This window comes from Macrobrachium rosenbergii, chromosome 31 (assembly GCF_040412425.1).
Source record: "Macrobrachium rosenbergii isolate ZJJX-2024 chromosome 31, ASM4041242v1, whole genome shotgun sequence".
In the NCBI taxonomy this organism is placed as follows: Eukaryota; Metazoa; Arthropoda; class Malacostraca; order Decapoda; family Palaemonidae; genus Macrobrachium; species Macrobrachium rosenbergii.
The window spans coordinates 28,255,384-28,280,707 of record NC_089771.1 but is presented as its reverse complement, the minus strand read 5'-3'; the positions used below and the strand labels follow the sequence as shown (position 1 = coordinate 28,280,707).

The 25,324-nt window shown below is 35.6% G+C and overlaps 1 protein-coding gene across 2 annotated transcripts in view; it reads left to right on the top strand.

Moving 5' to 3' along the window:
- LOC136855477 (gonadotropin-releasing hormone receptor-like) overlaps nucleotides 1-25,324 on the top strand; it is a 434,721-nt gene that overhangs the window by 232,158 nt on the left and 177,239 nt on the right. For both annotated transcript variants that reach the window (XM_067132553.1, XM_067132554.1), the window contains one exon: nucleotides 8,776-8,881. In XM_067132553.1, coding sequence (XP_066988654.1) covers nucleotides 8,776-8,881 — 106 coding nt within the window. The remainder of the gene's footprint in view (nucleotides 1-8,775; nucleotides 8,882-25,324) is intronic.

The window sequence follows — 25,324 nt, the reverse complement described above, 5'->3', positions numbered from 1 at the left end:
CACTAACACGAGCGCTGTCTGTTTCAAAGGATATCGTCAGGAAATGTTTACATTGGCGCTCACATTCCTTGTTATTATTGTAATACTAAACTGACATTGTTCCAGTTTAATATCGCAAGCAATAAGTAAGTGGGAAATTGGCTAGAGAGGGAGACATAATGGTTAAAAGAAGAGAAGGAAATAGATAGAGATGAAATTTCTTTTTAACCTCTCAGCGATAAGGAATGCTGAGTGTTCGTCTGTTCCGGGCAAGTTAATCAATGCGAGGAAGGATGTCTTGTAATATTTATCGTTGATTGAGAAGTAAACTTAACATAATTTGTATAATATGATTTCTAAAGAAGCAAGAAGCTATTAATATATAGAAGAGTGTGACAATTATATTACCTTCAATACAGTTAAGACTGTTTGGACACCCGCATATTTATATGAACGGACTAAACGAAAAAAATTTAAAGGAAGTATTAATTTCATTACACACAAGGTAAAGTATAATATACAATTAATATTTACAAACATGTGATAATTATATTACCTTCAATACAGTTATACTGTACTATATGGGCAGTCGCTACTGTTATAACAACGGAAAACAAATAAGGTATTATTAACTTCATTACACACAAACTGAAGTTTTCGTTATCCCTGGGAGGCCTACAGTCTTACCAGGCCTAGGGTACCCCATTCGTAATGTAACCTAAGCAGTGTTTTTCTCACTCAGAATTTTGTGCACACTTTCTCCAGAAAGTATTTATCATTAAAGTTATTTTCTGAATGATCTCGCTTAAAAAGTATTAATTATTAATTTTAATATCGTCGTATTTTCTCATAACTCGTTTTGATTCATTCTGAATGAATCTGGTATTCTTGCTCGCAAGACCATATTGCGTTGTATTTTGTATCTTTTAATATCACTGTAATATTCTCAAATCCAGTTTCGATTCTTTCATATTTATTCTAGTACTTTTCCTTGCAAGACCGTATTGCATTTGAATGAGAATGCATAATTAAGATAACAAGCGTTTTAATTTGCAAATTCAAAATGTATTGAGTATTTTATTACTTGGCTTAAATTTACATATATTCTCAGAATCCATATTTCGTATTTTTAATATTATCGTATTTTCTCAAATCTGATATTTAATCTCGTACTTTTCCTCGCAAGACCATTATTGCATTTAAATAAGAATGCAGTACAAAAATAACAGCTATTTTTCCTTGTATCCTTGATTGGAAAAATAAAAATGTATAAAAATTGATTTTCCTACCTAACTTGAACATGTACATATATATATATATATATATATATATATATATGAGGGTAAGTCAAAAGTTCAGGAAAAATTCTTGAATGATGTATTTACACAGGAATTCAAATACTTGGTAAACAATTATCTGTGATGTACTGATCATATAGACTTATTACCTCAGTCATCTCTCTTGCTACCGTGGTGTTAACATCTGCTTCAGAAAAGTAACTTCTTGAACCCATGGAAAATAAAAATTTTGAGATGAGAGCTAACATCAAGTTCTGACCAAGCTTGATTGGAAACCAGGAAAAATTATTGAAGCTTTGCAACAAGTTTATGGAGATTCTTCTCTATCTAAATCAGTTGTTTATGATTGGATAAAGATTTAAGGATGGTCAGGAGGACCTCAAAGACATCCCAAGAGAGGGAAGACCATCGACTGCAAAAATGAAAGAATTGTGGCTTTGGTGCAGAATCTAGTGGATGAAGATCGTCGGATTACTATCGATATGATAGCTAATGAAACTGGGATCTCCCATGGTTCCGCATTTTCAATTTTAAATGAAAATCTTGGTTTGAGTAAACTTTCAGCACGTTGGGTCCCAAAAGCGTTGCGCGAAGACCAACTGCATCAAAGAGCTGAACTTTCTCTTGCAGTTTTAACGAAGATTGAATCAAATAAATCAGAGTTTTTGACCGGATTGTTACTGGAGATGAAACTTGGATCCATCAATATGTCCCAGAAAGTAAAATTCAATCAAAGCAATGGTTACCAAGAGGTTCAGCTGCACCAGTGAAGTTTGGCGAGATCTGCCCAGAAGGTTATGGCAACAGTGTTTTGGGACTCCAAAGGAGTGATTTTGATTGATTTCGTTGAAGGACAAAAACAATCACTGGAACTACTAAAAGGTGTTTTGCAAAAACTGAAGACTGCATTGGCTAAAAAACGTCGAGGAAAGTTGCGCCGCAGAATTTTGTTCCATCATGATAACGCTCCAGCACATTCATCAAGGGTTGCAAGAGAAGTCCTACGGAAATTTAGGTGGGAAACTCTTCCACATCCTCCTTATAGTCCTGATCTTGCTCCTTCAGATTTTTCCTGTTCCCAAAACTCAAGGAACACTTAAGAGGAGTCCGGTTTGAATCTTTGGATGCTGCTAAACATGCAGTTTCAACATGGTTTAATAGAAAGGCCCCAAGTTTCTACAAAGAAGGGTTGCAGAGGTGGAAACAGCGCCTTGAAAAGTGTATAGAGTTAGATGGTAGATATGTAGAAAAATGATGTTTGAATTTCCTTAAATAAAGAGTATATTGAATTTTTCCTGGAACTTTTTGACTTACCCTCGTATATATATATATATACATACAGTATATAGATATATACTGTATATATATAGACATATATACGTATTTTCTCCGACAGAAATTACAGGTTCAAATATCTTCCACAATCAGCTGCTATCCATTCAATAGGTCAATCAGTTATAATTCTGTTTTTCCCAATGCCGCACAATTGGGTATTTTTTCAGTTAATTGAGCTATTGATTGCCCACTGAAATTCATTCGCCAATCATTTTTTTATTAGGTATCACATTACAGCTTTTTTAATTTTTGATGATTTCATTTTTGTAAATATTGTATTATTATATTTTATACTTTAATAAAATCAGAGTGATCAGGAAGGATTAGAAGTTCAGTATTTGAATATTCTCTCATAGCAGAGTAAAAGGGTTCGTGATAAGTAACATAACGATAACTTGAGACAGTGAAACAAAATTAGACAAAATTAGAAGTGGTTTTATCAGGACCTGTCTGCTGTAAACCTTTGACCTCCTTCACAACACATTAATCTCTCTCGTGACGCACATACAGAATACCTTCAAAATCCTTGAGCAAAACTCATTCATGAACCAAGTAAACAAAAGAAAAATTCTCAGCAAAACTCATCCATGGACCAAAAAAAAAAAAAAAAAAAAAGACAGTCACTTTCTGTCGCCTACACTGTCGCCATGACAACGCCATTTTTAAACGTACTTTATATATATATATATATATATATATATATATATATATATATATATATATATATATATATATATATATATATATATATATATATATATATATATATATATATATAGGATCCAGAGGAAGACGTCCATAATACGCAGCATAACTTTATTTCCGTTTCAAGACATCTGTCTCATTATCAAAGCTGGAATAAGTAAAATATAAATATAAATCAGACTCATACTTAAAATTACAATAAAAAATATAAAAAAGCTTACCGCCGGAGTATAAAAGTAGAGTGACATAAACAAAGAATTCCAGGCCGGGGTAAACTCACGTCAGGTACAGAGTTGTTGAGGTAGTTTGGTTGTTCAATCTTGGTACTAGTAGTTTAATAAAAAGAGATTCAAAGATAGGAAGCGAAGAACTGGGGACTTTGGAAAGTATTTTAAAATTTCTATAATCAATTTCTGTTTTACATCTTTTGGCGTGTTCTCGAATATTTGAGAACTCTGGATTAGATAATTTGACTCCAGTTCTATAACTGACCCCCCTATGAACAACCAAACTACCTCAACAACTCTGTACCTGACGTGAGTGGCCTGGAATTCTTTGTTTATGTCACTCTACTTTTAGTACAAACGGTAACGGTCTTCTTAATTTTGTCTTTCTTTTGTATAACTTTTTATATTTTTTATTGTAATTTTAAGTATGAGTCTGATTTTATATTTATATTTTACTTATTCCAGCTTTGATAATGAGACAGATGTCTTGAAACGTAAGCACAAATAAAGTTATCGGATATGGACGTCTTCCTCTGCCCTTGTCCTGTTTTTTCGGTTGATAGCAGCCACCTACCCTCTCAGCTATATATATATATATATATATATATATATATATATATATATATATATATATATATATATATATTTATTTATTATCCTCGTTAATCCACCAACTGACTTACGTGACTTAAACTTGTGCAGTTTAATGCTTCGCCGTGTTCCTTCGCGCGTTAATTAAATATATGGGCACATTCATATTTTCAAGTACCTTTTTCAATTTCCACCGAGAAACTCGAAGGTATTTGTGACTGAAATTACGACCTCCGGTAAATTGTCTCCAGGAACGTAAAGGAAGATGTTCTAGCGTTGGGAAAATAAGAGCTCGGATGAACGCGTTTGTTTTTTGTTGTATAAACGGCTCAGGTAGAAGGTGGGGGTGGTAAATATTCTGGTTTTCAAAGTTTTAGTACTTGATAGTTGTAAAAGTTTGGGTATATGTAAGTATGTATATTGTATGCAGGTATTTACGTATGTATAAAATATATATATTTTATATATATATATATATATATATATATATATATATATTATATGTCAGGTGTGGATCTGATGTCGCCTATGGTCGGTATGTTTGTCAGTATTGTCCCCTGAGAGTATATTGTGATTTTTAGCCAAATGAGTTTGGAAGGCCACTCCTACCTTGACACCGGCCTGTAGGCGGATATGTAGTCTCAAACGGTTGTGTATGTTCGTCAGTACTATTCCTGTAGTATATGTATTTGTGACTTCTAATACTCTGTATCGGTCCTTCGTCAATGGCTTGGAAATAGTCGAAACCGGTCAGGACCTAACCCCGTCTGTTATTTTTCACCTGTGGTAATGTGTGATGAATGAATCACGCACAAAAAGTTATTATAATCATCATATATAAATACAATACAGTATGTGTGTATATAATATACATACATACATACATACATACATACATACATACATACATACATACATACATACATACATACATACTGTACATACATACACGAAAACCCTCAGAGATCCTTCTATTCACGCATAAAACAACACACGACACCATAAAAATTCAGAGAAGCAAAAGACTGTTGATTGGAAACCCTCAGAGGGAAAGACAGTGGAAATAAGCGACTTGTTACACTTAACTCGGACCGCCCCGGGGAGGGATTTCGGCAGACAACGTTCGGTTTTAGATAAGGCAGCCGAGGCAGGTGCGGAAAATTACGAGAGGAAACGACGGCGCGGAATCCTTAAAATCCCTAATATAAAGGAGTTTGGAAGCGGAAGGTAGACTTGGCAAGGCAGTTGGGTCTCTCCTCATCCGAGTTTCCCAGACGATGCAGAGAGAAAGAGGAAAGAATGTGACTGTTTTGCTTTGCTTTTTCAACCTTTGTTAGTTTTTGTACTTTGCTTTTTATAGTGTAAAAATGTTTCCTTTCGTGCTCGACGTTATAAGTATCTTTAAACTTTGTTAGTTTTCGTACTTTGCTTTTTATATTGTAAAAATGTTTCCTTTCGGGCTCGACTTTATCATTTTTTTTAGCCTTCGTTAGTTTCTGTACATTTCTTTTTATAGTGTAAAGTTTCATTTAGTAATCGACTTTATAAAGCGCAAGTTTTCTTTGCTTTTTAACCTCTGTTAGTTTTTGTACTTTGCTTTTTATAGTGTACTGTTTCCTTTCGTACTCGACTCTGTAAATCTTTTTAACCTTTGTTAATTTCCGTACACTTCTTTTTACCGTGTAAAGTATCATTTAGTAATCGACTCTATAAAGCGCTAGTTTGCTTCTTTGTAACCTTAGATCATTTCGGTACTTTGTGTCATATAGTGTAAAGTTTCCTTTAATCTCTTTTTTTCGTTTTAACGTGCTTTTTTTCCCATTTTTATATGGGGTACGCACGATGCCTTCTTTCGACTTTATAAAGTGGAGGTCTGCTTCTTTCTAACTTCCGTTAAAGTACATTTCTGTACTTTGCGTATTTTAGCGTAAAGTAACATTTAATACGCGACTTTCTGATTTCCGCGCAGGAGGGAAATGTGGCCTCCTGTACTGGGCGCTAATCTCTCCGAGAAGAGGAGGGGAATTAGTTACTGAAGATGTCTTTGACCTTGAAAAGCCAATAATCTCCGTCTCTCTCTTTTTTTGTGCAACTTGCTCTGTTGTACGACACAAAAGGAAGCTGTTTCACAAGGCCAAAGCCTATTGTGCCACATTGAGAGAGAGAGAGAGAGAGTTTTATTGTGTCGCAGTTGACGGTACCCTGCTATAGTTTATGGCGCCTGCGCGCGAAGTGAATATCCAGACAGACAGTCTGACAGTCTTGGGGTTCCTCTTCACAAATCATCTTCCAGAACAAAGAACTGACAACAGGAAAAGGGAGCTTCCAAGAAGTTTGTCTTCTTCCTTTGTTATCCAAGTGATTAGGAAGATAGAAAGTTTGGAGTCGTTAATCTAATGACTAACCAGGGAAAAAGCCTGTTGACCTTCCCTAAGAGACACTTAAAAACAGGAATGGCATCGCGATCAACGTCTCCGTCTTTGATGAAGCTTTTAGAATGGAGATGAGGTTGTGGCCTGATTATCAAGACGACTCGTTCGCAAAGCCATTCTCTTGAGTTTTGTTCCGGAGAAGTTGAACTCCTTTATGTAGGGTATGCTTCGAGAGTAGAGCTTTGGGGAGAACTGAGCTCCTTTGTGTAGGATATGCTTTGAGAGTGAGCTTGGGGGAGAACTGAGCTCCTTTGTGTAGGATATGCTTTGAGAGTGAGCTTGGGGGAGAACTGAGCTCCTTTGTTTAGGATATGCTTTGAGAATAGAGGTTGAAGGTAGGGAGCTTTTGTGTGTGTGTGTGTGTGTGTGTGTGTATGTCTGTTACGGTGGGGTAGTGGGGGTGGGATTGGAGTGAAGCGTCAAAGTACGGAATCAAGGAAGAAAGAAACAGATTATATTTCAGGGCTTGGTTTTACATCGAATCAGTGGGAGAGTTGCATAATTCTCCAGGTGCCATCACTAGACTCCACAGACTGAAAGATCGAGCAAAGAAAAAGGTTGTGTTTGTAGGACTTGTTAGTTTCTGTTTATATAAGGGATATTTTTTCACAAGCGATGGAGGTCATTTGTAATATCCCTTCCTTAAAAAGAAAATTCTGGTTTTCACTCATATAAAGTTTCTCCGATCAGTCGATCAGATAGTTCGTGTGGTCAAGTTTTGTCCAAATATTTATTATCGAAACGTTTTCTTAAACCACGACTGTTTTTTTTTTTGTTGCGTTATGTGTATTCAGACTATATGAATATTCTTTAGACCTAACACAGATGGTGTTTGTGTGGATTTTATGCAAGGATTGTCGAGAAAGGCAAATTAAGCACTGGCTGCCCTTATTCATATAAAATCAGTGTTATTGATATAGGATTATAATCAGTTTAACAAGAAAATTTCAGATATCCAGCAATATCTAGGTAAGTAAAAGTGTTAACAGACTTTATATTAGTACAATTATGATTTAAGGATTATTTTAAACGTCTCCAGGGCACAGCACAGAGCCAGGTATCCGGCTGTTCCGGAGTGGTCTGTAATAATTTCATAATAATGAAATTTTTTTTTTTTATTCGCACGAGTAAGAGCGAGACACCAGTCCACAAATAAAGTAAGCTAAGAGAATAAAGCAAGCACTAGAGAGGTCAGTTTAAAGTAAAGCACCTATTTAAGTAGAAACCAGAATGCCAAAATAAAACAATATTGAGAGATATAATAATTCTTGAATTGCGGTGTCATATTTTGATTTTTATAATGGAAGTAGTATGAACATATTTAATTGCATTGTAAGAGAGGTTTGTAGTCACGTTGCATTTCTTAATAACTTGACACTGTGTAATTCTCCTCATTTTTATTACTGCATATTTTCCTCAGCAATATTCTTTGTAGTTTTTGAAGTACATAAGTTTTCTGCTTTCAGCGGTGGATACCAAAAAAAAAAAATGCATGTCACATTTCCTGTGTCTCAGAGTTAATGAAATAACAAAACAAATAATAATTACACTTACACACACACACACACACACACACACACACACACACACACACACACAAACACCCTTACACACAAAAAAAACACAAGCACTTACAGAAATTACTCTTAACAAACCATGATTTAGTTACAGCCGAGAGTCGCCGCTCCTTATCGTGGAAAGCGAGTGACTCTCTCTCTCTCTCTCTCTCTCTCTCTCGTCTTTGCCAGATATTTAAAGAAAACAAACACCTACAGAAATTACCACTAACAAACATTATTTTTAGACTTACAGCCGAGAAACTCCATTCCTTATTTTCATGGAAAGCGAATAACTTTTTTATTCTCTCTCTCTCTCTCTCTCTCTCTCTCTCTCTCTCTCTCTCTCTCTCTCTCTCTCTCTGCCAGATATTTAAAAAAAAAAAACACCTACAGAAATTACCACTAACAAACCTTATTTTTATAGAGTTACAACCTCTCTTATTTTCACGGAAAGCGAACGACTTTTTTTTTATTCCCTCTCTCTCTCTCTCTCTTCTTTCGCCAGATATTTAAAAAAAACAAACACCTACAGAAATTACCACTAACAAACATTATTTTTAGACTTACAGCCGAGAAACTCCATTCCTTATTTTCATGGAAAGCGAATAACTTTTTTTATTCCCTCTCTCTCTCTCTCTTCTTTCGCCAGATATTTTGCAGTCGTCCATCCGCTGAGTCTGAACGCAGCTGACAGACGTGGGAAAATTATGCTCACATTTGCTTGGTTTCTCGCCTTCAGCTGCTCTCTTCCACAGGTAAGGAAACAGAATTGGAAATGTTGGTTTTTTTAGCTTTCTGTCAAAGGAAACTATTGTGCCGGCTTTGTCTGTCCGTCCGCACTTTTTCTGTCCGCCCTCAGATCTTAAGAACTGCTAAGGCTAGAAGCCTGCAAATTGGTATGTTGATCATCCACCTTCCAGTCATCAAACATGCCAAGTTGCTGCCCTCTAGCCTCAGCAGTTTTTGTTTGATTTAAGGTTAAAGTTAGATATAATCGTGGTTCTGGCAGCTATATGGGATAGGCCACCACCGGGCCGTGGTTAAAGTTTCAAGGGCAGCGGCTCGCACAATGTTATACCGAGACCACCGAAAGATAGATCTATTTTCGGTGGCCTTGATTATACGCTGTTGCGGCTGTACAGAAAACTCGATTGCGCCGAAGTTTCTTGAACGCATTTTTTACTGTTTAGGGAAAAAATGCATTTATAGTTACTCTACGGGCGCTATTAACTTGATTGGATTCATTTCTGAAACGTGGGTTTTATTTGTTGATTTAGTATAGAAGAATGTATTTATGGTGTTCATTTTTGATGTGTAGGGTTTCATATTTGAATTTGTGAATGTTAACTTGCTATTAAATGAGTACAGAAGAGATGAAGACATGTATGTACGTATTGCTATCATACTACGTTATATTGCAAAACAGAGAAAATTGGAAACGTTCATTTTTTTATTTGTGGGTTTATTGGAGAAAATGTTATTATAGTTACTGTACAAAATTTATTATTTTGACCTAGTTCATTTTTGACGTGTATGTTATCATATTACCATTTGTGAATATTGAATTACTGTTGCATGAATTCAGAAGAGATGGATTTGCGTATGCAGGTATTCCAATCTTACTGCTTTATATTTTAACCTACAGTAGGTTGGTGAAAAGTGTGTATAATTCAGGAGGTGAAGATACAGAGATATAGAAAGGGTTCGGTAGATGGTGTGAAGGAGAATTTGAAAGGAAGGTCAAGAATTAAATAGGGGGTTAACGTGCTGCTGATGAGGCTTCTATATGAAAAGGTTAAGGTTGTGGAAATCATTTAGTCACAGTTCAGCTGCTGAAGCATGAATATGGCAGTTATTACTGTGTTATTTGTTTTATCTCTGGATCCACCTCTTAAACTCACAACATATATATATATATATATATATATATATATATATATATATATATATATATATATATATATATATATATATATATATATATATATATATATATATATATATATATACAGTATATATATATATATGTATGTATGCATATATATACACATATATGTATGTTGTGCACTTGCTTATCCAAATATTTATACACAGAAGAATTAGTTGCTTGTATATAATTCATTGGCAGGAGTCTAATACGAAACATGATTTTATTGAAGACTTGATTGCTTCATGAATAGTGAAACAGGTCCCCCCAAAAAAAAATCATGATTCTAAGAGTTTCTAGGAGATTACTAGCTTAGAATTCTATCCGGTAAACTTTGACTTCTGAATTGGCTTTTTTCCACAAGCTAATCGGATCAGGTTTATTATGATCCTTCGATTACATCATAAAGACATCGGCCTATTTATTTTTTCTCCGGGTGCAGTAACTCGGTGGAAGGTTTTTGAAAAACATCGTCTTTTTTTAAACGTCTTATCGTCTTGCCGTTGCGTCATATTCAGCGTTGGATGAATTTGGGGTCCCAGTGCTTGGGGTATTTCACTCAAGTTCTTCTAATCTATCATTATAGCTGCAGTAACTAGGGAAACATTTCTGTGAAATATCTTAAATTCATGAGAACCTTTCAACGTACTTTTTTAAAAATATCAGATGTTTTATGCAGATATTGAACAGATTCTGTGCTTGTTCTCCTCTGATAGACGTTTCCTACAGAACTTTCAAAAAATATTAATGTTTTATACAGGTACTGAACAGATTTTGTGTTTGTTCTTCTCTGATACACGTTTTTACAGAACTTAGAAAAATATTAAATGTTTTATACAGGTACTGAACAGATTTTGTGTTTGTTCTCCTCTGATACACGTTACGTTTTCTACAGAATTTTCAAAAAGTATTAAATGTTTTATACAGCTACTGAACAGATTTTGCGTTTGTTCTCCCCAGATACACGTTCCCTACAGAACTGTAAAAAAAATATTAAATGTTTTATACAGGTATTGAACAGATTCTGTCATTTTTCCCTGACGCACGTTTTCTATAGAACTTTTAAAAATTATATCAGATGTTTTATACAGGTACTGAACAGATTTTGCCATTTTTTCCCATACATGTATAAATGCTTTATACATGTATGGGACAGATTTTATAGATTTTTCTCCCCTGATACGCGTTTTCTAGAGAACCAGTAATTTATTCCAAATTCAGTGAGCATATATAAGTATCTTTATATGTTCACAAAAATTGAAAGTAACAGAAATTCGCAGAGAAATCTTCCTGCAGTGGATTAGAGCACATATACGTAAGACCCGACATTTGCATATATTTTCTACCATGTAAGGCCACCAAACACGATTACTGATAATCCTCTAACTATATACGAGACGATTAAAGCTCTCTGAAAGTCACCGTGAAGTTATGATTTTCAGAAGTACTCAGTGGCCTGCCATATACCGTTGAATTGGATCTCGTTTATTTATTTTATTTTATTTTATTTTATTTTATGGTTCTCGCGTTCTTCCAAGGCCATTGAGAAAAGAAGAGAAATGTTGGACTTTGTTGGAAATTGTTCAGGGACACTTCGTTTTGTTTCCATAAGCCTTTACTTTGTGTAGTTCCTTAAATTCCTCAGAAGCTGCGTCAGCAAAAGCAAGTAATTTTAATTTTTGATTATTATTATTATTATTATTATTATTATTATTATTATTATTATTATAAATTGTTTCACCGAAAACAGGGAGTTTTAAGTTTTGAAATAGTTTTAAATTTTTAATTTAAAACTATTTCAAAACTTGAAACTCGTTCCTTACGTTGATACAGTTTTAATAATAATAATAATAATAATAATAATAATAATAATAATAATAATAATAATAATAATAAGTAAATTAAAAATTAAATTTTTAATTTACTAATAACATAAAACTCCTCATTATATGAGGGCGATATTTCACAAGTGAAAAAATTGCAACTGGTAATAATTGAGACCAGACTCACCTCTTCTTGTCATACCACAGTTACTTCCCCCTTCCTAATTTGCAATCCAAGGACCACTCTTCGCTCCTGGGAGCCAAACCTCAGCAAACGAGTGAGTCCGAATACACCTTCAAGATTAGCTTAAAACATGTAGACGATTTCTTGGTGTTTTGTAATCCGCTTAAGACCCTGTGCGTCGGTTTATGCAACTGATGATCGAGATATTGCAGTGGAATATCGGTGACCGAGATACTTCACCAACCCCACCCCACAAAAAAAAAAAAAAAAACTTTTGCAGCGTAATGGCACCTGTGATGCCATCTTGTCCACTTTATTTAATGTTTAACAGGTTCGGCCCCGTAGGGGAGTTAGTGCCATCAGTGCACTTCATGCAGCGCGCTGTAGGGATCACTTAAGGTTCCGTGCGGCGTTCCTACAGCCCCTAGCTGCAACCCCTTTCATTCCTTTAACTCTACCTCTGTTCATATTCTCTTTCTTACATCTTACTTTCCACACTCTCCTAACAATTGATTCACAGTGCAACTGCGAGGTTTTCCTCCTGTTACACCTTTCAGACCTTAGTACTCTCAATTTCTCTATCAACGCTGAATGACCACATAGGTCCCGGCGCTTGGCCTTTGGCCCAGCGCCGGGACCTATGTGGTATATAAATTATATATCTATATATATATACAGACACGCACAATGTATGTATGCATATTTTGCAAACCGCACAGAATAAGTTTGCGTGTGTTCCCTCAATATTTTTTACGGCTTTCACGGATGAAGAATTTCCCTCACTGCAAGAAATAACGGTTCTCTTAGAAGATAGGATCCCTTAGGCTAAAACATATTGCGACATTTTGTTTACAGTCTTGATTTTATTCCTTTGTTATACAGTAATATGCCAGAGACAACGGCAGGAGAGAGCAATGCCTTTAGCCTAGTCCTGTCCGTAGAAAGAGGGGAAGAAGCCTTTATCTAGCCCTGTCCTAAGAAAGAGGGAAGAAGCCTTTAGCCTAGCCCTGTCCTAAGAAAGAGGGGAAGAAGCCTTTATCTAGCCCTGTCCTAAGAAAAGGGAAGAAGCCTTTATCTAGCCCTGTCCTAAGAAAGAGGAAGAAGCCTTTATCTAGCCCTGTCCTAAGAAAGAGGGGAAGAAGCCTTTATCTAGCCCCTGTCCTAAGAAAGAGGAAGAAGCCTTTAGCCTAGCCCTGTCCGTAGAAAGAGGGAAGAAGCCTTTATCTAGCCCTGTCCGTAGAAAGAGGGGAAAGAAGCCTTTATCTAGCCCTGTCCTAAGAAAGAGGGGAAGAAGCCTTTATCTAGCCCTGTCCTAAGAAAGAGGGGAAGAAGCCTTTATCTAGCCCTGTCCTAAGAAAGAGGGGAAGAAGCCTTTAGCTAGCCCTGTCCGTAGAAAAGGGGAAGAAGCCTTTATCTAGCCCTGTCCTAAGAAAGAGGGAAGAAGCCTTTAGCCTAGCCCTGTCCTAAGAAAGAGGGAAGAAGCCTTTATCTAGCCCTGTCCTAAGAAAGAGGGGAAGAAGCCTTTATCTAGCCCTGTCCTAAGAGGGGAAGAAGCCTTTATCTAGCCCTGTCCTAAGAAAGAGGGGAAGAAGCCTTTAGCCTAGCCCTGTCCTAAGAAAGAGGGGAAGAAGCCTTTATCTAGCCCTGTCCTAAGAAAGAGGGGAAGAAGCCTTTAGCCTAGCCCTGTCCGTAGAAAGAGGGGAAGAAGCCTTTATCTAGCCCTGTCCTAAGAAAGAGGGGAAGAAGCCTTTATCTAGCCCTGTCCTAAGAAAGAGGGGAAGAAGCCTTTATCTAGCCCTGTCCTAAGAAAGAGGGGAAGAAGCCTTTATCTAGCCCTGTCCTAAGAAAGAGGGGAAGAAGCCTTTAGCCTAGCCCTGTCCGTAGAAAGAGGGGAAGAAGCCTTTATCTAGCCCTGTCCTAAGAAAGAGGGGAAGAAGCCTTTAGCCTAGCCCTGTCCTAAGAAAGAGGGGAAGAAGCCTTTATCTAGCCCTGTCCTAAGAAAGAGGGGAAGAAGCCTTTATCTAGCCCTGTCCTAAGAAAGAGGGAAGAAGCCTTTATCTAGCCCTGTCCTAAGAAAGAGGGGAAGAAGCCTTTATCTAGCCCTGTCCTAAGAAAGAGGGGAAGAAGCCTTTATCTAGCCCTGTCCGTAGAAAGAGGGAAGAAGCCTTTATCTAGCCCTGTCCTAAGAAAGAGGGGAAGAAGCCTTTATCTAGCCCTGTCCTAAGAAAAGAGGAAGAAGCCTTTATCTAGCCCTGTCCTAAGAAAGAGGGAAGAAGCCTTTATCTAGCCCTGTCCTAAGAAAGAGGGAAGAAGCCTTTATCTAGCCCTGTCCTAAGAAAAGGGGAAGAAGCCTTTATCTAGCCCTGTCCTAAGAAAGAGGGGAAGAAGCCTTTATCTAGCCCTGTCCTAAGAAAGAGGGGAAGAAGCCTTTATCTAGCCCTGTCCTAAGAAAGAGGGGAAGAAGCCTTTAGCCTAGCCCTGTCCGTAGAAAGAGGGGAAGAAGCCTTTATCTAGCCCTGTCCTAAGAAAGAGGGGAAGTAATGCCTTTATCTAGCCCTGTCTTAGGAAAGAGGGGAAGAAGACTGTTTGGTGGTGTTCTGTGACGGGACGATGTCTGAAGCTCACTTCTTACTCGTTCCTTTGGAGTCGTTCCATCATCTAGATATACCTTACACACCCTGCGGTCACTCGGTCTCAGTATCACCACAGTACCACAGCATCTCGCTTTAAGACCATCACGTTCGGAGTATTTCTTCCATTGACCCTTTATTCTTACTTCTTCAGATGAACTTTCGACAATGTTTTGGAATAGTATTATAATTGTTCTTCAGAATGAAGAGGCGATTTACAGTGTTATTGAAAATTATCCATCGTATTACTGCCATTTTATTTCATTTTTCCGTTACATGTAAAAGTACTGTAACGCGAGATTACTCAGTCACTTGAGAATTTTAATTGATTAGCTTGTTTTTTAGTGACCTTTAATAGTGTTCTCTATCTCTCTCTATCTCTCTCACATAATTTCTTACGTTAACGAAATAAACGAAATAGTCGTTTTCTCTCTCTCTCTCTCTCTCTCTCTCGTAATTTCTTACGTTAACGAAATAAACGAATTAGTCGTTCTCTCTCTCTCTCTCTCTCTCTCTCTCTCTCTCTCTCTCTCTCTCTCTCTCTCTCTCTCTCAAGTAATTTCTTATGAACGAAATTAAACGAATTAATCGTTTCTCTCTCTCTCTCTCTCTCTCTCTCTCTCTCTCTCTCTCTCTCTCTCTCTCTCTCTCTCTCTCTCTAGTAATTTCTTATTAACGAAATAAACGAAATAATAGTTTTCTCTCTCTCTCTCTCTCTCTCTCTCTCTCTCTCTCTCTCTCTCTCTCTCTCTCTCTCTCTCTTCTCTCTCTAGTAATTTCTTATGAACGAAATAAACGAAATAATCGTTTTTTCTCTCTCTCTCTCTCTCTCTCTCTCTCTCTCTCTCTCTCTCTCTCTCTCTCTCTCTCTCTCCAAAACGATCACAGCGTGAACGATTTCCTTCATCATCTCAGCGAGGCCGTGTTTAGTGAAAGGACTCCACGAAGGAACGGGAGGAAACGACACGGCAGGACTCAGGAACAGGACAGGACCCCGGAGATGACGGCTCGATTTCAGAGAGTGCATTCCATAAGGATCCAATTAGGAACCTGATTAGGACCTTTTACGCTCTTGCCTCGCCTCGAACTTTTAAATTAGAATTTCTCTCTCTCTCTCTCTCTCTCTCTCTCTCTCTCTCTCTCTCTCTCTCTCTCTCTCTCTCTCTCTCTCTCTCTCTCTCTCTCTCGATTCGTGTCAGGGCTCCCGGGGTGTCAGATTGGGAAATTCAAATAAACAAGATTATGTCGTGGTCCGTTTTTTTTAGTTTTCTGTAAAAGAAAACTATTGGGACGGCTGTTTGTCCGTCCGTCCGCCCTCTGATCTTAAAATCTACTGAGGCTAGAGGGCTGTAAATTGATATGTTGATCATCCACCCTCTGATCATCAGACATACCAAATTGCAGCCCTCTTGCCTCAGTAGTTTTTATCTTATTTAAGGTTAAAGTTAGCCATGATTGTGTGTCTGTCACCGCTATAGGTGCCAACACAGGCTGTACGCTGTACAGAAAGCTCATTTTTACTTGTTTATTTATTGTTTATGTCTGTACGTCGAGAACCATAGGCAGATTTGCTTAGAAAGCCTATTTTTTAAATTTTTATTTTTATTTCTCTTTCAGTAACATAAAGCCTAACTTTCTAAAATTTTTTAATGTTATTTCTCCTTAAGTAACGTTAGGTTTATTTGTCCATAAAGTATTCTTGGGCGATAATTTTATATTTGGCAGTTATTTTGAAAAAATAAGTCTATAAATTTTTTTTTTTACTTCAGTAACATTAGGTTTATTAGGCCATAAGCCGTTCTTGGGCGATAATTTTATATTTGGCACTTATTTTGGAAAAATAAGTTTATGAAATGAACTTTTAGGGTAACTTAAGCAACTTGTTTCTGATTTTGGTAGCCGTTAAATTTCTAAATATCTTCAAAAGTCGTAGGTAAATTTTTCATGAATTAAAAAAATATATATTTATTATTAAACATCATTTTTTTAGTAAATATCCTCTGTGAATTAAATAAGGCACAGTTTTCCTTCCCAAGCTGGAAAATTAAATAGTAGACAGAAACTGTGGTTTTGAAAAATAAGTTATAGGAAAAATAAGGTTAAGATTTACATAACACGCAGATTAATGCAATTTCAAGTGTATTACGACAATGTACCCAAACTGTTTAAAAAGATTCCTTATTCAGTGTATTTTATTATGTGGATGTATGATTTTAATCATTGTAATGTAACCCGTGTCATGTTTTGGAATCTGTGGTACCTGTTCCCCTCCTCTAATTATTACCTGATATTATCCCTTGATTGTGGGAGCGTTGCAGGAGGCAGAAACTCGCTATCTTTTCCCAGTTTCGAATTTCTGTCCTTTCGTTTTTATTTCCCCCCCTTTTTTTTATTTGGTTATTCTTTTATTTTCATGCTTTTTACCCTTTTATGTTGAGAATTGTATCGTTTCTTTTTTTGCTGTGTGCTCCTATTTATTTTTTATTGGGTTATTCTTTTATTTCACTCGTTTTACTTATTATTTTTAGAATTCTATTCTTTCCTTTTTGCTGTATGCTCCTGTTTATTTTTCATTAGGTTTTCTTTTTATTTTTATTCTCTTACGTGTTGTTGTGAGAAGGCTTAATGGCCATTTGTTTATCACTGCATCTTCAGGGTATGGCATAATTGAATATGGTCCTTTTTTTTTTTTAAGTAATTTTTTTTTTTTTTTTTTTTTTTTTTTTTTTTGAAGGCTTGCGTCTTCTTCAACCTCTACCATAAATTGTATCCGAATCTTACCCAGGTATTAAGGGAGACATGGGAGATGCCAGATGCCTCAAGGTTGCGACCATTAGTGGGATTTTTTCGACTTGTGCCTGGAATTAAAAAGTCTTCGCATGTTATTGCCGATTTTTTATGGCTTTATACCCGATCTTCTCTGGCAATTAATGGCGATATGAAGTCATAATTTGTTTTCTGCTACGTAGCTCCGTCACGTTTAGTCATAAATCTCCTGAGAATTCAGTGATAAGCTCCCATGACCTAAACCTGCATATTCATACTTTGAAGTCTCAGACCAGTTGCCATGGAAGATGTTGCCGTGTACGATAATTTCAAAACATTGGGGAGGCGTATCTGTGTGCAATGTAGTTGTTTTGCAATGCTCCCACGCTTCTGTGATGCGCAACTCCATTCCGAGCTCCATGGGGCAGGGGGGACTAGGAAATGAGCCAAAAATGACCCTAGAATTGTCGTCTGATCATTTTACATGGTCCCTGTCTTCCTCGGTATTAACTGAATTGTTAGTGAGTTCTTTCACTAAATTCGATTTTTTTCGTCTTTCATCGTGAACGATGCTTTAATATTGGCTGTAAATATTTCATTTGGGAGGTTTTGTTACTTTTGTATGGAGAAATTCTTATTGGAAACTAAATTCTTATTGAAAGTCTTTCAGAAAGTCACAAAGTTAACAAATGTTTTGTCTGGATGCTTGTATGATAACAAGTACCCTTGTTTTTGTGATAATGCATAAGTAACTTGAGCCTCAAATTAGTTTAAGTTAGGTTATGTAGTTTGGTATAGAAACTTTTCTATTATTTTTGAGTGTTTTTTTTTTTGGGAAATTGGGCGTTGCTTTTGTCTGCTTGTACAACAACAAGTACCCATGTTTATGTGGTAATGCTGGTGTACATGAGTAACCTTAGCCTCAAAGTAGTTTAAATTTGGTTGTGTAGTTTGGTATAGAAACTTTTCTATTATTTTTTGAGTGTTTTTTTTTTTTGGGGGGGGGAGGAATTGGCCGTTGTTTTTGTGTTATTAAAATATTTGACGCCATCATAACATGTAAGATTAAGGCGACATTTTAAAAAAAATCTAATTTTCTCAGATACGTGACTAATAAAATTTAAGATCTTGGTGTTAGAAACGTTTTTATAAGTAATCTAATATAATTCATCGTGACTTTCAGTGCTACAGTAATGAATTATTCATTCAACCAACTCAGTGGGCGATAAATAGATGCTTATTAAAATTCGGTGCCGGACATTCAGCGTGAAATGTGAAATTGAATTATCTTCGTTCAAATGATCATTCGTGTCGGGTAATTAGTATGTATTTATAATTGGCATCGGCGAAAGTGTACTTCCGTCATGATATTTCATGTGTAATTATGTATCTTTTTTGTCATTATGATGAGAAGTAGGAAGATTGTTTACAAGGTGATCTCTGAAAAGTTTAACTATCATTGTGATAGTTACTTATCGGTACAATGCTTATTATCATTGTATATCCAGTTTTCATTGCAACAACCAGGTATCAGTTAAATTACCAGCATTTTTGCATGATCCGTCATCGTCACAATGATCTGTTTTCATTATAATAATCAGCTTTTTTTTTTTTTTTGCAATGATGACTTGCCTTGTAATAACCGGTCTTCCATGCGATAACCAATTTATGCCATTACGATAACCATTCCTCGTTTCAATCATCAAAGATTGGCAAATTCAGTTCGATACCCTCTTGGCATGGAACGACCGTAAGGGCATTTAAGTCGAATCGTCTGCGGTTTCAGATCCAGTATTAGGAAGTCTGCTGAGTTCCAGACACTTACTATATTTTCATGACTGATGTTGTGGGCACATTCTTGTGAAATACGGCGCCAATAGCCTAGATCTTGTGACGCCAGTTTTCGTAGCCATAAATCAATCAGTCAGTCTTATTTAAGAAGTTCAGAAGGTCAGAACGACCTTGTTGCAACTACTCAGGTTTAAAAAAAATAAATAAAGAACGCAGGGAAATTTAATGAGACGAAAATGTCGCCTTAAGATTGAGGTAACTTTACAGGCTCAGTATAAAACTATGGAGCATCAACTTCCGTAATACTTCAGAACATAGTTTGACAGTTTTATAGCGAAGAGAATGCCAGGCATTTACGAAGGATTTCGAGTATTCCACGACAAAGAAGAAATTTGTAGCCGTTTAGCAATTCCTCGTTTTGAGAACTGTTCTAATGTGTGTTTGTGCAACCAAGCATAGAAGCAAATTCAAAATTCAAGGCTTTCTTCAAGTAACACAACTTTGGTTTGAATTAGTTATTCAAAACTTTCTTCGAGTACCACAACTTTGGTTTCAATTAGTAATTCAAAGCTTTCTTCAAGTAACAAGTTTGGTTTGAATTAGTAAGTCAGGGCTTTCTTCAAGTAACACAACTTTGGTTTGAATTAGTAATTTAAAGCTTTCTTCAAGTAACACAACTTGGGTTTCAGTCAGTAATTCAAAGCTTTCTTCAAGTAAATCAACTTTGGTTTGAATTAGTAATTCAAGGCTTTCTTCAAGTAACACAACTTTGGTTTGAATTAGTAATTCAAAGCTTTCTTCAAGTAAATCAACTTTGGTTTGAATTAGTAATTCAAAGCTTTCTTCAAGTTCCACACCCTTGGTTTGAATTAGTAATTCAAAGCTTTCTTCAAGTAACACAACTTTGGTTTGAATTAGTAATTCAAAGCTTTCTTCAATTAAATCAACTTTGGTTTGAATTAGCAATTCAAAGCTTTCTTCAAGTAACGCAGCTTTGGTTTGAATTAATAATTCAAAGCTTTCTTCAGGTAATACAACTTTGGTTTGAATTAGTAATTCAGTTTTCTTCAAGTTACACAACTTTGGTTTGAATTAGTAATTCAAAACTCTTCAAGTACCACACCCTTGGTTTGAATTAGTAATTCAAAGCTTTCTTCAAGTAAATTTAACTTTGGTTTGAATTAGTAATTCAAAGCTTTCTTCAATTAAATCAACTTTGGTTTGAATTAGCAATTCAAAGCTTTCTTCAAGTAACGCAGCTTTGGTTTGAATTAATAATTCAAAGCTTTCTTCAGGTAATACAACTTTGGTTTGAATTAGTAATTCAGTTTTCTTCAAGTTACATAACTTTGGTTTGAATTAGTAATTCAAAACTCTTCAAGTACCATACCTTTGGTTTGAATTAGTAATTCAAAGCTTTCTCTAAGTACCACACCTTTGGTTTGAATTAGTAGTTCAAAGCTTTCTCTAAGTACCACACCTTTGGTTTGAATTAGTAATTCAAAGCTTTCTCTAAGTACCACGCCTTTAGTTTGAATTAGTAATTCAAAGCTTTCTTCGAGTACCACACCTTTGGTTTGAATTTGACGTTGCTGGACCTAATTTAAGAGGAAAAATGCCATGTACATTGACGTCATATTTCGTAGACGAACCAGCCTTAGTAACGGAGGTCATCGCTCAGACGTCTGCATGGCCAGACTGCCATTCCGATTCGCCACGCCTGTGGAATGCCTATTGTATTCCCGGGAATGGGGAGGCGGGTTGGGAATCGCGCTTTGATTATATTCACGACTGGTACTTATTCATAGACCAACACGGAATTCCTGGATTGTTCTTTTATCATGTGAATTACATTGAACAGGAATTCCGTGTTTCTCGTAATTATATATATATATATATATATATATATATATATATATATATATATATATATATATATTTATGTATAGTATATATACACATATATATCTGTATATATATATAATATATGTATATCTTAAGAATTATTTTATTAATTAAAAAGTTTACGTGAATGAGTACAAGCGTGCCAGCTTAGTACCTAACCTCGTTTGAGGTTAAATTACGGGGAAAATATTCCCCTTAGGAAGGAAGTGCTTTCAGTGCACCTCACGCGGTGCACTCTAGGTAGTCCCTTTGGTCCTTAGCTGCAACCCCTTTCATTCCTTTTACTGTACCTCCGTTCATATTCTCTTCATTTCATCTTACTTTCCACCTTTTCCTAACAACTGTTTCATTGTGCAACTGCGAGGTTTCCCTTATCACCACTGAATGACCTCATAGGTCCCAGCGCTTGCCCTTTGGCCTAAATTTTATACTCCATTCCAAAGAAAAATAATATAACATGAACTATATTTTCTTATTATTTTCTTATAGATTTATTCATAAATTTACATTTATACAGAGAGAATAACGAAGACGAAACTCATGTTTCTCATCCGTCCCCGTCATCAAGGAAAGCAAAAAGTATAAAAACAAGTAAGTCTAACATCGAATGAAGTTTTAAACACCCCTCTTGGAAGAGTAGATGCTGTAGGAAATAGAAAAACAAAGTGGTATAAATACAAAGCTTGGCTGTATAGGAAAGAACGCTGCTGAACAGGGAAGCTTTGGAATCGGGTGGCTTGTTGGGTGTAACGTGGGCCTTTCAAGGTAGAAGGATTCCCTCCATTTCAGCATAAGAGTTGTGGAAATCGTTCTTAGAGAGAGAGAGAGAGAGAGAGAATCTGTGGTAGACATGAGGGTAGATCCAGTGATTTTTGTGAATCCTACTGATAAGAGAGAGAGAGAGAGAGATTGACGACCTCCTCGTCTATTTCTCTCTGGTTTCCAGCCTTCCAGCTGGCGTCCTAACACTTGCAACATTTGCAATATCAAGTTACGGCATAGCTGTGGAAGTAGCTCTCGTATTCTCGTAATTCCTTTGCTGTGTCTGTTTTTTTTTTTCTTCTTCTTTTTTATAAATAACATTTGCCTTTGATGTTATTCAGTCATTTAGTTATATGCATATCCTTCATATTCCACTTGGAAAAAATCCCTGAAACAATTATGCCACTATTAATATTCATATTACATATTGGGTCTTTGAGCTCGTTCCGTTATATTTTGAACTATTTATTGGAAGTAAGTACATTTGTGAGTAAAAAAAAAACATTGATTATCTTATACCTCTTGTTAAGTGTACGTCAATTATAAACTGCAACAGTTGTAAAAGAAAAAGAATTTTTTAAGTTTCATGTACCTCAAGTTAAATTTATTTGAAAATCATACTTTATAATTTATAATTCATGACTGTAACGCGTGATATTCCCATATCAAACATGACCTCCAATTAAACGAGTGAGGATTAAATGCATATTATAAAATTCCGTGGTTAATCATTTTGATAGATCTGAAAAATCAGATGAAATGACCTGCATTTACCTACTTACCGTATCATCCGCATGACGCAATGAGGTCATGAGTATGTTTAAATGATACGCAGTAATTTAAAGTTATTTGCATGTTTTTTTTTTTTAGTTAGGAAAATGTAATGATTAAAATGTATAACAGGAACTCCGGCTAGCATAAAATGTAAGATCAGATGGATAAGATGAAAATATTGCTTCCGCACATACACACACACACACACACATATATATATATATATACATATGCATATATAAATATGTATATATATATATATATATATATATATATATATATATATATATATATATATATATATATATATATATATATATATATATAGAGAGAGAGAGAGAGAGAGAGAGAGAGAGAGAGAGAGAGACTGGTATACACTTCTCACTTCATTGAGACAACTACCTACCTTTCATCGCGCTGGAAACCGCTCTCTCTCTCTCTCTCTCTCTCTCTCTCTCTCTCTCTCTCTCTCTCTCTCTCTCATCCTTCCCTCCCCATTATTCCTGCCCCGTTCAAAACCGCCGATGTCCTTTCTACCACGAAATGGAAAAAGAATAAGAGTAAAGATGGACCTCGTATGCAAATTAGATTTGCATATTAGCTCCATCACCATTACTCACTCCCCCGAAAGGCCGCTGTTTCCTGCCCTTCTCTATCCTCTTTCGAGACCCTGAGTGTCTTAAAAGGCCTTAGGAAACCCTCCTCTTTCACGGAAGGTCTTCATCCTCAGCTGGGAGCCTAGAGGAAGGTGGTTTATTATTTCTCGTTGGCTAAAAGAGACGGTTTACATAATTATGTCAGTTTTTTTTTCTTTTTTTTTTTACAGTCATAAGTGTTGAATTCGTATTTTGCATAATTTTGAATAATGTGTCCGTTTATAATCCCTGCTGATTTTTTCATTATCATTGTCGTGTTGTAATCACAGAGGATATATACATACATATATATGTATAGATAGAGGGATAGATATTACATATATATACGTATGTTTATACATATACATTCATACATATATATATAAATATATGTATGTACATCCGTTTCTGATCCCTGCTGTTTTTCCGTCATCGTTATCGTGTTGTAATCACAAATATATATATATATATATATATATATATATATATATATATATATATATATATATATATGTATATATATATATATAGATAGATAGATAGATATAATGTACATAAATAGATATATATTATATAATATATATATATATATATATATATATATATATATATATATATATATATATATATATATATATGTATATATATATATATATAAAGAGAGAGAGAGAGAAATTGTGTAAAGTGTTTGTAGTCTTTGACCCAGTCATTTAACAAGAAAACTTTCATTAGGTTTTTCCACATAATGAAATCTTTTTTTATTGCTATTTTTTAGCACATATCTTTAATTTCCGTGGAAGACTAATTGCGTTCTCAGGAAATCCTGTGAAAGAAAATGAACTCGGTACATCTCCCAAGTTGTCTTGTGTTTCAAATTAAGTGGAAAAACTATTTATATATATATATATATATATATATATATATATATATATATATATATATATATATATATATATATATATATATATATATATTACTTATGAACGGTGAATGACGATGTAAACTTTAATGTTTGCAATGCTTTCTGTTTCTACACCGGGCTAATGCGTATTTGCATCGATGACGGAAATTGGGAAAAATCGGAAATTTGACAGCCTGATGGTACGAGTATCATCAAAGAACGATTTGAAATTGTTCGAAAGCAGTAGTTACTTTTCTCTGCATATTCCTCTTTATCTTAGCATACATTTAAACCTGTCAGTCATCTGAGTACTTGTGTTTGTTGTATTCCGTTTTAAGGAAAATCACAGAATTACAGAAAATAAGGCACAAACTGGAAAGGGAAAAGTCGAAGTTTTTCTTACGTATATGAAAATTGTCTAGAGATACTTATACTGTAGATATTATTATTATTCAGAAGATGAACCCTATTCATATGGAAGAAGCCCATATAGGCACTGACTTGAAATTCAAGCTTCCAAAGAATATGGTGTTTATTAGAAGGAAGTAACAGAGGGTAATGGGAAATATAGAAAGAACAAATCAATTATCAAAAAAGAAAAAAAATAAATTGACTTTCTCAGGGAGACTGAGGATATAAATAGAGAGATAGAGAATTGTATACATAGGAATTGTTGAAGACTGAGATATTTACATTAGATATATAGAGAATAGCATCAGTACCAATTCTCTATTAAGGTTTTTAATTTTCAAATATTTGTTTCTTAACTAATTCCCTGGTGAAGCAAGTTAGAACTCACAGCGAATCCTAACACCGCCATTAATCACGACGGAAGTTAATGACGCAAAAATGTTGCTCTCTAACTAAGGCAGGTCATTAATCGCCTATAGCAAATGGTCATACTTAGAGTTGTTTACCTCCGTCGCTATAATGGCGTGGATGGATGAGGGAAGTTGGTGAATAGGACCGGGCTATCTTCGGCTACAGCACCGCCTTTCAAATTGCCGTCACTTTCGTTTATTTCTGGATTGGTTCAAGTTCCGCGTCTCTCTCTCTCTCTCTCTCTCTCTCTCTCTCTCTCTCTCTCAATTCAAATTGCC